At 36.4% G+C, this 11886-nt stretch overlaps 1 protein-coding gene across 5 annotated transcripts in view; it reads left to right on the forward strand.

Annotated features, from left to right (window-relative positions):
* Nucleotides 1-10110, forward strand: part of ARMC4 (armadillo repeat containing 4) — an 84765-nt gene extending 74655 nt beyond the window's left edge. For all 5 annotated transcript variants that reach the window (XM_027889704.1, XM_027889706.1, XM_027889705.1 and 2 more), the window contains one exon: nt 9866-10110. In XM_027889704.1, the coding sequence (XP_027745505.1) occupies nt 9866-9979 (114 nt within the window). In that variant the 3' untranslated portion in view covers nt 9980-10110. The remainder of the gene's footprint in view (nt 1-9865) is intronic.
* The last annotated feature ends 1776 nt before the right edge of the window (nt 10111-11886 follow it).

An 11886-nucleotide genomic window follows, 5' to 3' on the forward strand; every position in this document is an offset into this window, starting at 1 on the left:
ATATTGAAGCAGAGTTGCATGGGTTTAGAAAATTAATTTTCACATCTTCCCCCGCATGCTTTAACCAGCTTTAGCAGAGATTTTATGCATGTGGTACAACCTCCACTTGCCCAAACACAACTGTAACCTTCTTTTTATAAAACTGAAAAAGCCCAAGCAAATGAATAAACCAAAAACATCTCCAAAACTTGAAGTTTGGAATTGAAGTTGAGCAGTTAATAAAAAAGTTGAGGAACAGGCTTTTGCTTCAATTAGAGTTTTAAATTTAACTTTTATTAATTAATTTTTCATTCCTTACTTCATAGTTACATCTTCAGAGAGGGAAGGAAGCAGATCAGGGCCTCTAGTGTTTTCTAGCTGACATACAAAAATCAGGCAGGCAGGTATTACTGCCTGCTTACTTGCAGGCTACACAATATTTCTGAAAGTCTCTGATCTCACAAAGCTTCCAAATTCCAGCAGGCACTCAAGCACTTTGTGGCCAGAGTCCTTGAGTGGGTTTGGGGAGACTTTTTGCTTATTTTTAAAAAAATACACAACTCCTCTCTAGATAACTCTGTGCAAATCACAAGTACTTTGGCTGAATATGACCTGAATGGAACACTAATTCAAGCCACTCTCTATGTTTTCATCACCAAAACCCAAAGTGTTTATCTGTCACAATAAGTGCACATGGTAATGTTTTTCCACAACACAGACTGTAAAAAAGCACACAAATTTCCAGTGCTTGTAAATATACTTTATGAGCACTGAATCAGACTCTGTTCATAAAGAAATGCTCAAGTGACTCAGAAATTTGGGTAGATTATTGGAAGTTGACTCCTCAGTATAAATTAATTTATTCCATATGTTTTTCTCTGATAACAAAAAAAAGCAGTTTGAGATTCTTGAGAATTAACTGCATGCATTTAATGTTCTGATAGCATACATTTAAATCTACCAATATGAATGAATATGTGGACTGTACATGGACCTTTGCCTATGAAAGCCCCAGCTCTTTTCTTGCTTCATCATAGTTGCCTATTTGTATGAATAAAGCTGAGCTGTGTTCATAGCATCTATACATTTATTTACCCTGTGTTCTAATTGAACATTTTCTAGTACATTTAGTAGTCTAAAACCAGACTATAAGTTGAACAGTACCACTCATCTTCCACTTTATGTAAATGTATGCACCATTGCCACCCACATGTATTAAACCATAAGATTATAGAACAGTCTTCATGTATGCAAAAAAAAAAAAAAAAGAAAAAAGAGCTTTGAAATATCCTGGCTCCTTATTTGAAATAAATTCTATTGTATAGATCAACATCCTGCTTTTATCCCCAGACTTTGATATGTAAGGTTTACTAGCAAAAGCACCTCATTGGTTCTGATTATAATGATCATATGTAGGAAGAGAATCAGACACTTAGACCATTGGACCTAAAACTATATTAACCTTAGAGATCAAAATCAGTACTTGGAAATGAGTACAGAAGAGAGTTTGAAGTCAGTTCACGAACACCAGTAGATCTACCATACTTTTAAAATACTAGTGCAGTCAGATTTTATACCCTGTTCTAAGGATAAGGTACCCTTCCAGTAAGCACTGCAAAATTTGTCACAAGTCTGGAAACGGTGGTGTCTCTTTACTGCAGTTCAGTGTTGTCTTCAAAGACAGACTAGAGTGCATTTCAGGAATATCAGACAAACCTCACTTAAAAAACCCCACAGCATGTTTTCAGGTTATTGCTGAGAAGTCAAGCAGAACCCTTCAGGGTTAATGGACAGCTTAAACCTCGTTTTTTTCCCTCTGATTTGCTGTTGATAGTTTATTTGCAACTGCCTCGGATTAGCTTTCATATAGTCTTATGATTGCTAGGCATAAACAGACAAAATATTCATATTCATAGTCATATTAACAAATTTGAAAACCAAAACCGAATTCTTTCTCAGTTTCCTGTACTACCTTCTCAGTAATATTTGAGAAAGAAAGGCAAGGTAAAAGTTATGCTCCTGTAAAGTGAAAAGGAAGGGAAACTGTGAAAAAGCAGGTAAGTGTGGATCAAGAGCAAGAAATACAAAGAAGAAAGATTGATCAGGCTGGCAGTGATATAAAGGAAGGATAGTCCCCAACATGGTACTGAGCCAAAGCAAATTATGTAGCCAGGTGGGGGTCAGTCTCTTCTCCCAGGCAACCAGCAGTAGGACAAGAGGGCACAATCTTAAATTGTGCCAGGGGAGATTTAGGTTGGATATTAGGAAGAAATTTTTTACACAGAGAGTAATCAGGCATTGGAATGGGCTGCCCAGGGAAGTGGTGGATTCTCCATCCCTGGAGATGAGACTGAATGTGGCACTTAGTGCCATGGTCTTGTAACCATGGCAGTGTTGGACTTGATGATCTCAGAAGTCTTTTCCAACCCAGTTGATTTTGTGATTCTATGAAAGGACAGGAATGTCCATGACATAGGTTTACTGTTTTGAACATCCATTACATGTAAGTAAACAGGTTCATGTTTTAATTTTAATAAAATCAATTTTAAATGAATTGAAAAAATTTTTTTTGAAATGTCACTCTTTTGAGATTACCAAAAAGTTCTTTATTCTCTCTATCCCACCAAAAGCCTTTTATATGTTAATCTTTGTTTGAAAACTACAATGAAATAAAAATAAAATAGAGAAAGTGGTTCAAATAAAAATATGCTGTGAGACCCTGGGCTTCATCACTTCTGGATTATCAGATCTGCCTGTTGTTTTTTGTGGGATGAATTTCATATCCCCTAAGACTTTTTGTATGTTGGAATGTTCATGATGATTGAATTCTTTCTTAATATTGCACCAAACATCTCACAGCTGAATGTAGATTCAAGCTGTCTGCCTCTAAGGACTCCAGTAGATTACATATCCTTTAAACAAAGATAAAAAATAACTTTTACTACTAGTTTTACTTAGCAACTTTACCTTTGCATGATATACTTATATTTAGTTAGATTTACATGTAAAATTGTTGTAAATATTCCTGCTCTGTAAGTTGCAACTTGAGATGGGAAAACCTTTAAACTTAGTGTATTATAAAGTGGTCTGCAAATTTAAAGTTTCTAAACTATTTTGCATTTCACCGTTTAGCATTTTGGTCAATTTCTCCTTGCCACTGATATTCACAGTTCTTTGCCCATTTATTATGTCTTTACAGAGAAGGGGGGCACCCTTCTCTAAATAACTGTATAAGAAATAGATAATGGAACAGATGAGGTGGAGAGAGAGCTGTAGGGTTTATACATATTTTGTGGCTATATAAACATTTGCAAGTATGTGTATGTACCATATTATAATTTTCTTTAGGCATTCAGGCTGTATGCATTTCTCCAAAGTAATGCAATGCAACATTTAACCTTATTGGAGAATATGAGAACTATATTCTTATTTTGTATGTTATTAGTGTGTGCTCAAGGGGACTTCTTTTCAAGAGGGCTGTTCCCATTCAGATGTGTTGGAGAAATATGGTCCTTATCCCAAAACCTCTTCAGTTTAGCTGTAATATAGGAGGTGACTAAACAAAAGTAGAAAAAAAGGGACTGACAGCAGGAAGGAAAAATGAAGAAATGATACTGTACCCAGAAAGATTTTAAACTATGAAACTGTTGTGGTGTAAAATCAGTTGAAAGTCACTAAGCTGTGTATTCCAAAGGAAGAGTAAACATCTCATGGTAAGGTATCAGTAATCATATCTTCAGAGTACTTCACTGAAACTATCAAGCCCTACTCTTCTTCTTCCCGTGTTTCCCAGCATTTTGTGGGATTCATCTTGCCAACAGCCATTTTGTCACATGCAGTCACATGGGAAAGACAACTTGCCAAGGACAAATCACTTGTCCTAAATCCTGAGACAGGTGAGATGGCTGAAGTGCACAACAAACTGCAGACAAGTTTGTTCTCATCCTGACTTAAAGTCTTGTATCTCTTTGTGGGGAGTGCACAGGTTTTCCAGCTTCTGTACTCTTTTCCTTATTTTCTGAGGGAGGAAGAGAAAGATGAGAAGAAGAGACCATCACTGCACAATGAGTGTCTGCCCTGCACATCTGCTGTTACTGGAATTTCTTGGTACTGGACTTTGTATGGCTGCTAGCTCAGTGTTCCCTGGTTCCCTGGTGCATGGGTCTTTATGTTTGAAATCTATTCTCTTTCTGCCACTTGAGGAAAAAAAAATCTGAAAGCAAACATCCCAGAACTTACATGAGCATCTTCTTCTTCGGAGTTTGGTACATGTCGTCTTACCCGTTTGTTCAGCTGAAAGGGGAAATCAGGAAAGTGGCCTGAATTGTAGTTTAGAAAGAGTGACTTAGCTTAACTTTCATTATTCTTTGATTGTGGAGTGCTTTATTATTTATAATTTAATTTTATTAGAAGTGTTTTTGTAGGAATATGTGTAACATAACACTCAAACTAGGTGCTTTAATATTTTCCAGTGTGCAATATGGTGTTGAAAGTTAGAAAATGCTGGCTGGATCTAGACTGATACTTTCTTGGATAAGCTTCTACCATATGCTTTTATTTAAAGTATTTTTTTCTTTTAGGTTAGATTTATAAAAAACATGTGAAAATGTCTTTTTTTGAAGAAGAAGTGTTACACAATTAGAAAATCACAGTGCTAGGAATTTAGCATCCTTCAGGAAATGTTGCACGTAAATAAGTCAGATATAAATCTAAATTTAAGAAAAAAAAGGCAAGTCCTACCATCAACTGGAAGTACTATGTCAGTCTACAAGATGCTGTACTGAAGCAAATGTCTTTAGTTCCAGGAATTTTAAGCTCTATGTGAACTGACTAGCTTCCCAGCATAGATATGAATCTTGTTGAAGGAGTTTGTCCATATTTCCTTCTGATTAGAAAAAATCAAATAAGATTTGTTTTACAGGGCAGAAAACCTAAAGAAGCCAGAACAAAAAAGGGCATTAAATATTTTTTACAGTTATTCTTTATTCATAATTTTCTTTCACATTCACAGGACTCGAGAGTACTGAATAGGCTGATCTTTTTTCTGTTTATGAGCAAGGGAGCCTCTTTCCAACAGCGTTGTTCTACACTTTCCACTGTTTTGGAAAACTTGTTGTGGAAACATCGCATGACTAACTTGTTATTTAAAGATTATTACATGCAAACCTCCATTCTTTCTGAAAACATGACGTCCTGTGCTTCCTGCTTCCCACCTCTAAGTCTGGAAGCTGCAGTGACTGTGACTGAAGGAAAGTGAGTAATGCTAAGTGATGGTAACCAGTACATGGAGACCATCTGAGATTTTGTCAGGTTTAGAGTTTTTTGGTACCAAACTTACCTATCTTTTTCTGCTCTAAAATCCCCTAGGGCTACTTCTTTTGTAGAAGTGAAAAATTCTAGGAAGACATGTTCATGGCAAAGAGAATTGATAGTCCATTTTTATAACTGTCTTACTCATCCAGGGCAATGGGACTTCCGACAAGTTCTTCTGTTGGTGCTTGTGTTATCTTGTTTGAAACAACACTTTTTCAGTCGATTATTTTGTGATGGTGAAGTTACTAAGTAGAAGGAGGATGTGCTTTCAGGCAGTGGTAGGTGGCATCATTAGCCACCAATATTATATTTATCCCCTTACCTCTTACTAATGCCTTGAGGAATAAAGGAATTTCTGTTTTTTGTTAGACTTTTGCCACAGAGCACCCAACAATAAGAGTTTGCAAAGTGTGTCTTCAGAGCTGACTGTCTGAGGAGCAGTCATATTGAAAAGGATATAGGGATTTTGGTAGATAGCAAGCAGAACATTAGCCAGCCAAGTGTTCAGACAGCAAAGAAATCAAAGCACTGGGCTTACAGCAGGAGCACAGCCAGGAGGTTGAGGGAAATGCTTGTACCCCTTAATGCTGATTAGAACATACCTAAAATACTGCACCCTGCTTTGGCCTCCAGTGTGGGGAAGACATGGATAAACCATAATAGATTCAGCAGAGGACCACCAGGGTGGTCAAGAGCGTGCCTACAGGGAGGTCAGTCATCAAAAGGATGGATATAGGCTTTCCACAGTGAAGCATGGCAAGAGAATGCAATGAGCATTAACTAAAACAAGAGTAACTGAACACAGGGAAAGCCTTTCTCTCTGCCAGGTCAGTCAAACACCACAATAGTTGCTGGAAGAGGTGGTGCCATTTCTATGCTTGGAGTTTTTCAAGATCAGACAGGATAAAACTCTGAGCAACCTGGTGTAACCTCATATCTAACTCTGCCTTGAGCATGACATTAGACTAGAGACCTCCTGAGATCCCCTCAATTCTGAATTATTCTGTGATTGTGCACTCCCAATATAATATCACAATTCTGTGCTATTTGAAGCTGAGATAGCAATAGCAAAATCTTAATTGTTCTGAATATTTAAATGATTTGGCTGTGCATTGCTCTTGCTTTTGGAATCCAGAAATGCTACATATGCTCTGTATGTTCTCCAAACAGCTTGTATTTGTGCTTATTTGCTGGTATGACGTGCTAACTGTGCAAAAAATATTGGACTCTTGCCTCAGAATATAGATACCTGCCAACAGCAAATGAAGGCTACATGGTGCTGCAGATGCTTTCTCTGTCTATGGAAAGTGCCTTTCATGTGCCAGAAAGAAGCATTTGTACCACATGCTTTTTTTACTGCGTCTCACATCTGTTAGCATTTACATGTGTCAGAAAACAATACCTGAACAGTAAAGGCAAGGGATACATGAAGTTCAAGGGCATTGCATCAAGAAAAAATGACATGTTATGTTGCACTAGTGCATTGGAATTTAAAAGAAAAATAAAATATTTCTTGGACTTGTCAAATATATCTAATATGTGGGTGTAGTTTGTGTATACTATCTATGAATATATTCCCATACCTCAACTGGATGACCCAAATTGCCAGTGAATTGAACTGAACACATGAAAGGGTCAAGGAGTGACAGTCAGGAAGTGAAATAATTATAAATGTCTTGGTTTATATAAAAAAAGAATATTTTTTTATTTCATTTAAGCCATGATTTATATCAAAAATCTTCAAAGTTGGATTTCTAAATACAGAATTACCTACTTCTAAATGAAATATTTTGCATTTTTGATAGTCTTCTCTTCAGCTGTCTTTTTGTTAGCACAAAAGGAGTAGGTTAACTGACAAATGTTGCTGTATATCCTCATTCCTTAGAGGCAGCTACTGTATTGGACAGTGTTTCCAAGAATATTCCTTTGAAGTCGTATTGTAAAAATCCTGAGACACAGTGTAGTACAGGATTTTGTATGACGTGGCAGTTCTTACAGATGTTACCACTGGCAAGTGAGTTAGAAGAACAGCAAATTGGAGCACAACTGATCTTTGATCCCCTGAACTCAGAAAGAGAAATATCAGTATATGACACCTTTGTAAAAATTGTTGTTTGCATTGGTTTGGTTGTACTACTTATTCATTAGACTTCTATTTGGATACTTGGAACCAGTGTTGTGTAGCATTCTGTTCATTGATGCCTAACCCTGATTTTCCAAAATGCACCTGCAAAAAGAGCATGGACCCTCCCCTATAGCTCTTGTAATTTCTTAATATTGACCTCTCCATGGAAAGAGACAGAAAAATACCTATTTTCCTAAGTCTTCTGAGCCTAGAAAGAAGTGATGGCTATGATAAGAGATATTTAACCTTGAATTGAGTCCTACCTAACATGTAGGGAAAGGCTGATTTTCGCTTTTTGCTATATTCCTACTAGATAATGTATCTCCAAAACATTATTTTTGTAATGAACCTCTGCTCTTATACACTGATAACAAGTATTATCTGAAATTATTATGGAACTTTGAGTTCCACACTCAGTACACTGGAAGAGCCTTGCATTAGATCTGTGAAGTGGATAATCACATAAGGCATATAGTTTCCTTGCCCCCAATTTTGAAACTTAAAGCTTTACCAAAACCGCCCTATGAATGGTATGTGCATACATATTTTTGAGTTTGAGTCAGGGATATGAAGGATTTATAACAGTTTCTTTCTATAAGTTACACAAGAAAGTTGTGAGGCACCTAAAGAATCACTGGATAATTTAAGCTGACAAGGCAAGGCAGAAAGATCTTCATCCAGCAATATTTCAGAATCAAAAAATAGAAGTCATTTGGTAAGACTTGCACTCTGGTCTTTGTGCTTTGTAGAACAGTTTTATCAGTACACATAGACATGCTCCTTGGCCTTATGTCCACTTGAAGCCAGTAGTACCTTCCACTGACTTCTGTGGTTGCTGACCTTGGCCAGGTTTTGCATGCAAATAAAGTAGAGTAACATAAAACTTTCTCATAGCATTTCTTCTCACATCATTTTTAAATCTGGCATACCCTTTCAGGAGTGTTCATACTTTAAGAATGATACTACCTAGATATGTGGGCCTAGACATCTGATTACAGTAATGGAAATTATAAGAAGAATTGCTAAAAAAAATTATCATTGATGCTTAATTTACGTAGTACTCTTTCTGACTTAATTCAGGCCTATCACAGGCACTGTGATACAAGTTGCATGTAAAGGTCAAAGGGTGAAAGGTGACTGGCAAGATGCTTGTTTTGTACGTTTGGCTAACACAACTACTTCCTCAAGTACAAAATGCTTTGATCTCTCTAAGCAAATGCCATATGTGTGCAGCTGTGGCTCATGCCTCTCAACTGCTGGAAGGTTAGAAAAAGGTAGCATATGAATTTGATGTCTGCATTCAATTTATGCTTTTATATTTAGCAGTTCATAATTTTGTGTAATATTTTAGCTGTATGAAAAATATGCACCAGAGTTGAGTGATAACAGATTTCTCTGTGGTTTGACTCAACATTGTTTGGGTGAGTACAGATTCCTAAGTATTGCAGACTGAAAATATAGATTTTAATTAGAGCTGTCTGAGCTTCGAAATACCTGAATGCACATTAGGCCTGGCAAATTTTCAGAAATCTGGGGGTTGTGTGCAGCTGATCTGAACTAAGCTAGAATCTTCTCTTTTCCAGCTATGTTGCATTTGGAGTTGCATCACTGACTTACAACACACTAAAATGAGATCCAAACCCATTATTAATGGTTTTCTGATATGTAAAAATGTTTTATCATCAAGGCCTGTCTTGTGTCATACTCATGTTGAACAGTACCTTACTCCCAAGGAATTTCCACTGAAAAATTTGAATGGCTTCCAGAGTAGAGGATTTACTCCACATGACTGAAAAGCTGAATCAACTCCAAAAGTTTGGTGCCTTTCTTGAGCTTTTGTTTTTCACTTGCAAATGTTTAAGACTGATATGCCCAGATCTATATCCCTCAAGCAGTTTAACATGAGTGGTTTGCTGTGACAATAAAGAAACCTACTGCAGTGAATGGGACACAAGGGCCCATTCACCTGGATCCAGTTCCGTGGTCAAGACTGAAAAAAAAAAAGCATAGCTTTGTTTATTAAAAATCTTGAGCATGTACAATTACCCTGGTAAACCTTGGGGGGAAAACCGTGACTCAAACAAAACATGTGCAATTTCTACTTCAAATAAAAAAATCCAAGTCCAACCAATAGACAGACATGGTACAATAAACAGAAAATAAGACGTGAAAATACCAATTCACAGGTACAAATATGATAAAATATAAGGCATTGAACTTTCATGTGGATGTTAATACATATGTGTGTACAAAAGTATGCGTATAATAGTATACATACATATATATACACATATATAATACAATGTTGTTAGTATGATTGTTAGTATTTTATTTATTGTGTGTGTGGGTAAATTCGTGCAGTGGTTCCAGATATGATTTGAACATTATTGAAACAATAGCACGCTTACTTGTTTTTCTCATGCTGTTTCTCTTTTGTATTTTTGCTAGCTCCTACTGGTGATGGTAGGCTCTACAGATGACCCTCTGCAGGAGGCAGCAGCTGGTTGCATAGCAAACATACGCAGATTGGCTCTAGCAACAGAAAAAGCAAAGTACGGCTGATGCTTTAGCAGCTTTTACCAACACACTTGTTTAGCAATACAGCTACATTTAAATATATGATTATCCCTTCCAGCGCCTGTATTCCATGGCATAGCTCATTTACATGAGGATACTTTAATAAAAACAAACCTGTGGAAATTTACATTTGTTTTTACATTACTGGTTTGTCACACTTAGGTTGGATAAAACATTCAGACCTGATTTGGGGTGTCTTTTAGCTTTATATCTTTTTAAAGACTTTTAGTTGAGATATGTCAAAGACACTGTCTACAATTAATATGCTTGTATTTTAATTCTCTGTAGACGTAAATGTTTTTGCTTGTCTGTGACATTACAATAACTTTTCCTTCACTGTGTGTGTGGTTGTGCAGCGATTTATGAATGTCTTGAACAGTTCCCTTCATTATAAACTTGCCCAGTCATCCTCTCATGATGTTTTTGCATGTTTGATCACTTGTGAGTCACAGGAGAGCAGAAAATGCAGATACATCTATCTCACATCTGGTGTTATATGAGGACTGCAAACAGCTGCAGCAATAGACGTCACTCCAGATTTCCCGTTTCTACCAACATCAAACAAAATAGTGCTTAATTTTCTAAGTAGCTGGTGAAATGTGTTTTAATTAACACGTGCTTAACTCAGATTAAAATTTACCAGCTCTAAATGAAGAGCAGGATATTATGTTTACATTTGCACATTATCTTACCATGTTTTTTTCATTTTTAAACTGAAGACAACATTGTATTGGCATAGTTACTTAACTTTTCTGCATAAAGTTATGTTCAGAATTAGAGTTGCTTTCAAAAAAGCACAGAAATTATTGATATTATAAATTACAGACCTACTGTATATACCATGATTAACAAATAATACTAAGGCATTTCTTTGAGAGCAGTAATGTCTTAATTACAAGCAAAGACTGCTGACGAAACTGAAAAAAGCAAATGTTTAAATAACTTGCATTTGTTAAGGACTCACTTTTTTTACTTCACTTAACAATTTTCTTGGTTGCAAGCATTTTGTAATTTTACCATTTTTGTTCTAATTAGCATGACTTCTCAAGGCAACTTATTCTCCTCCTGACAGAAGCTTCTAAGGAAGATATAATGCAAATCCACCTTTTTATTTTGTTTTCTCTGAAGCGGACATGAAGGCTCATTTAAAATTTCATTTGAAAAGACTCATGGAATTCTGAAAAAAAGGAATTGCATTGGGCCCTTAGGGAAGGTGTAGAGACTATTTTCAAGGAAACCAACTATTGACAGGTGCTAATAGTGGAGAGATCAAAATATTAATCCAAGTAGTATTTTTTGATCAGTGCAAACACCAGCGTAATCACGGGGTTGTCACAAGTTCAGTCAGCAACCAGTGACCAAACAAATGCTATTTTAGGTATTTTCCAACTCTGTTCCACATGCCTGGTATGTTATTTTGAATAAATGTGTCTATATTATTACACTGATGTCACAGCTGTAGTAGTATCATATGTTTCATCACTATACCCAAAAATACTTCTAAAATAAATGCTGATTGCCAAATTCATTTGGAAGAGGAGAGGCTGATTTTATTTTTGTCTTTTCTGAGAGAGAAGCTGTAGATACAAATACTTTATCACAGTCTCACTTATGAATAACACGTAAAATGGTGGCTTATTTTTCTAACTGTTGAGGAGAAAAAAGCCTCCCTGAAAATAACTGCTGTCCTTAACATGACCTCTCAAGGCACACTTGATTGTTTAGCATGGATTTCAAATGGAATATATTCTAAAGTAAGCTTAATTTTATGATACAGGTGTCAGGGCAATAAATGTCATGTTCCTGACAATGAAACGGCCTCAGCTTGCCACTCTCACTCACACTGGTAGCCCTTATGCCTCCGAGTAGTTCTGAAACCTTTATTTTAAGAC

This window comes from Empidonax traillii, unplaced genomic scaffold (assembly GCF_003031625.1).
Source record: "Empidonax traillii isolate 1590-97213 ecotype Southwest subspecies unplaced genomic scaffold, ASM303162v1 scaffold270:size1067046, whole genome shotgun sequence".
Classification (NCBI taxonomy): domain Eukaryota; kingdom Metazoa; phylum Chordata; class Aves; order Passeriformes; family Tyrannidae; genus Empidonax; species Empidonax traillii.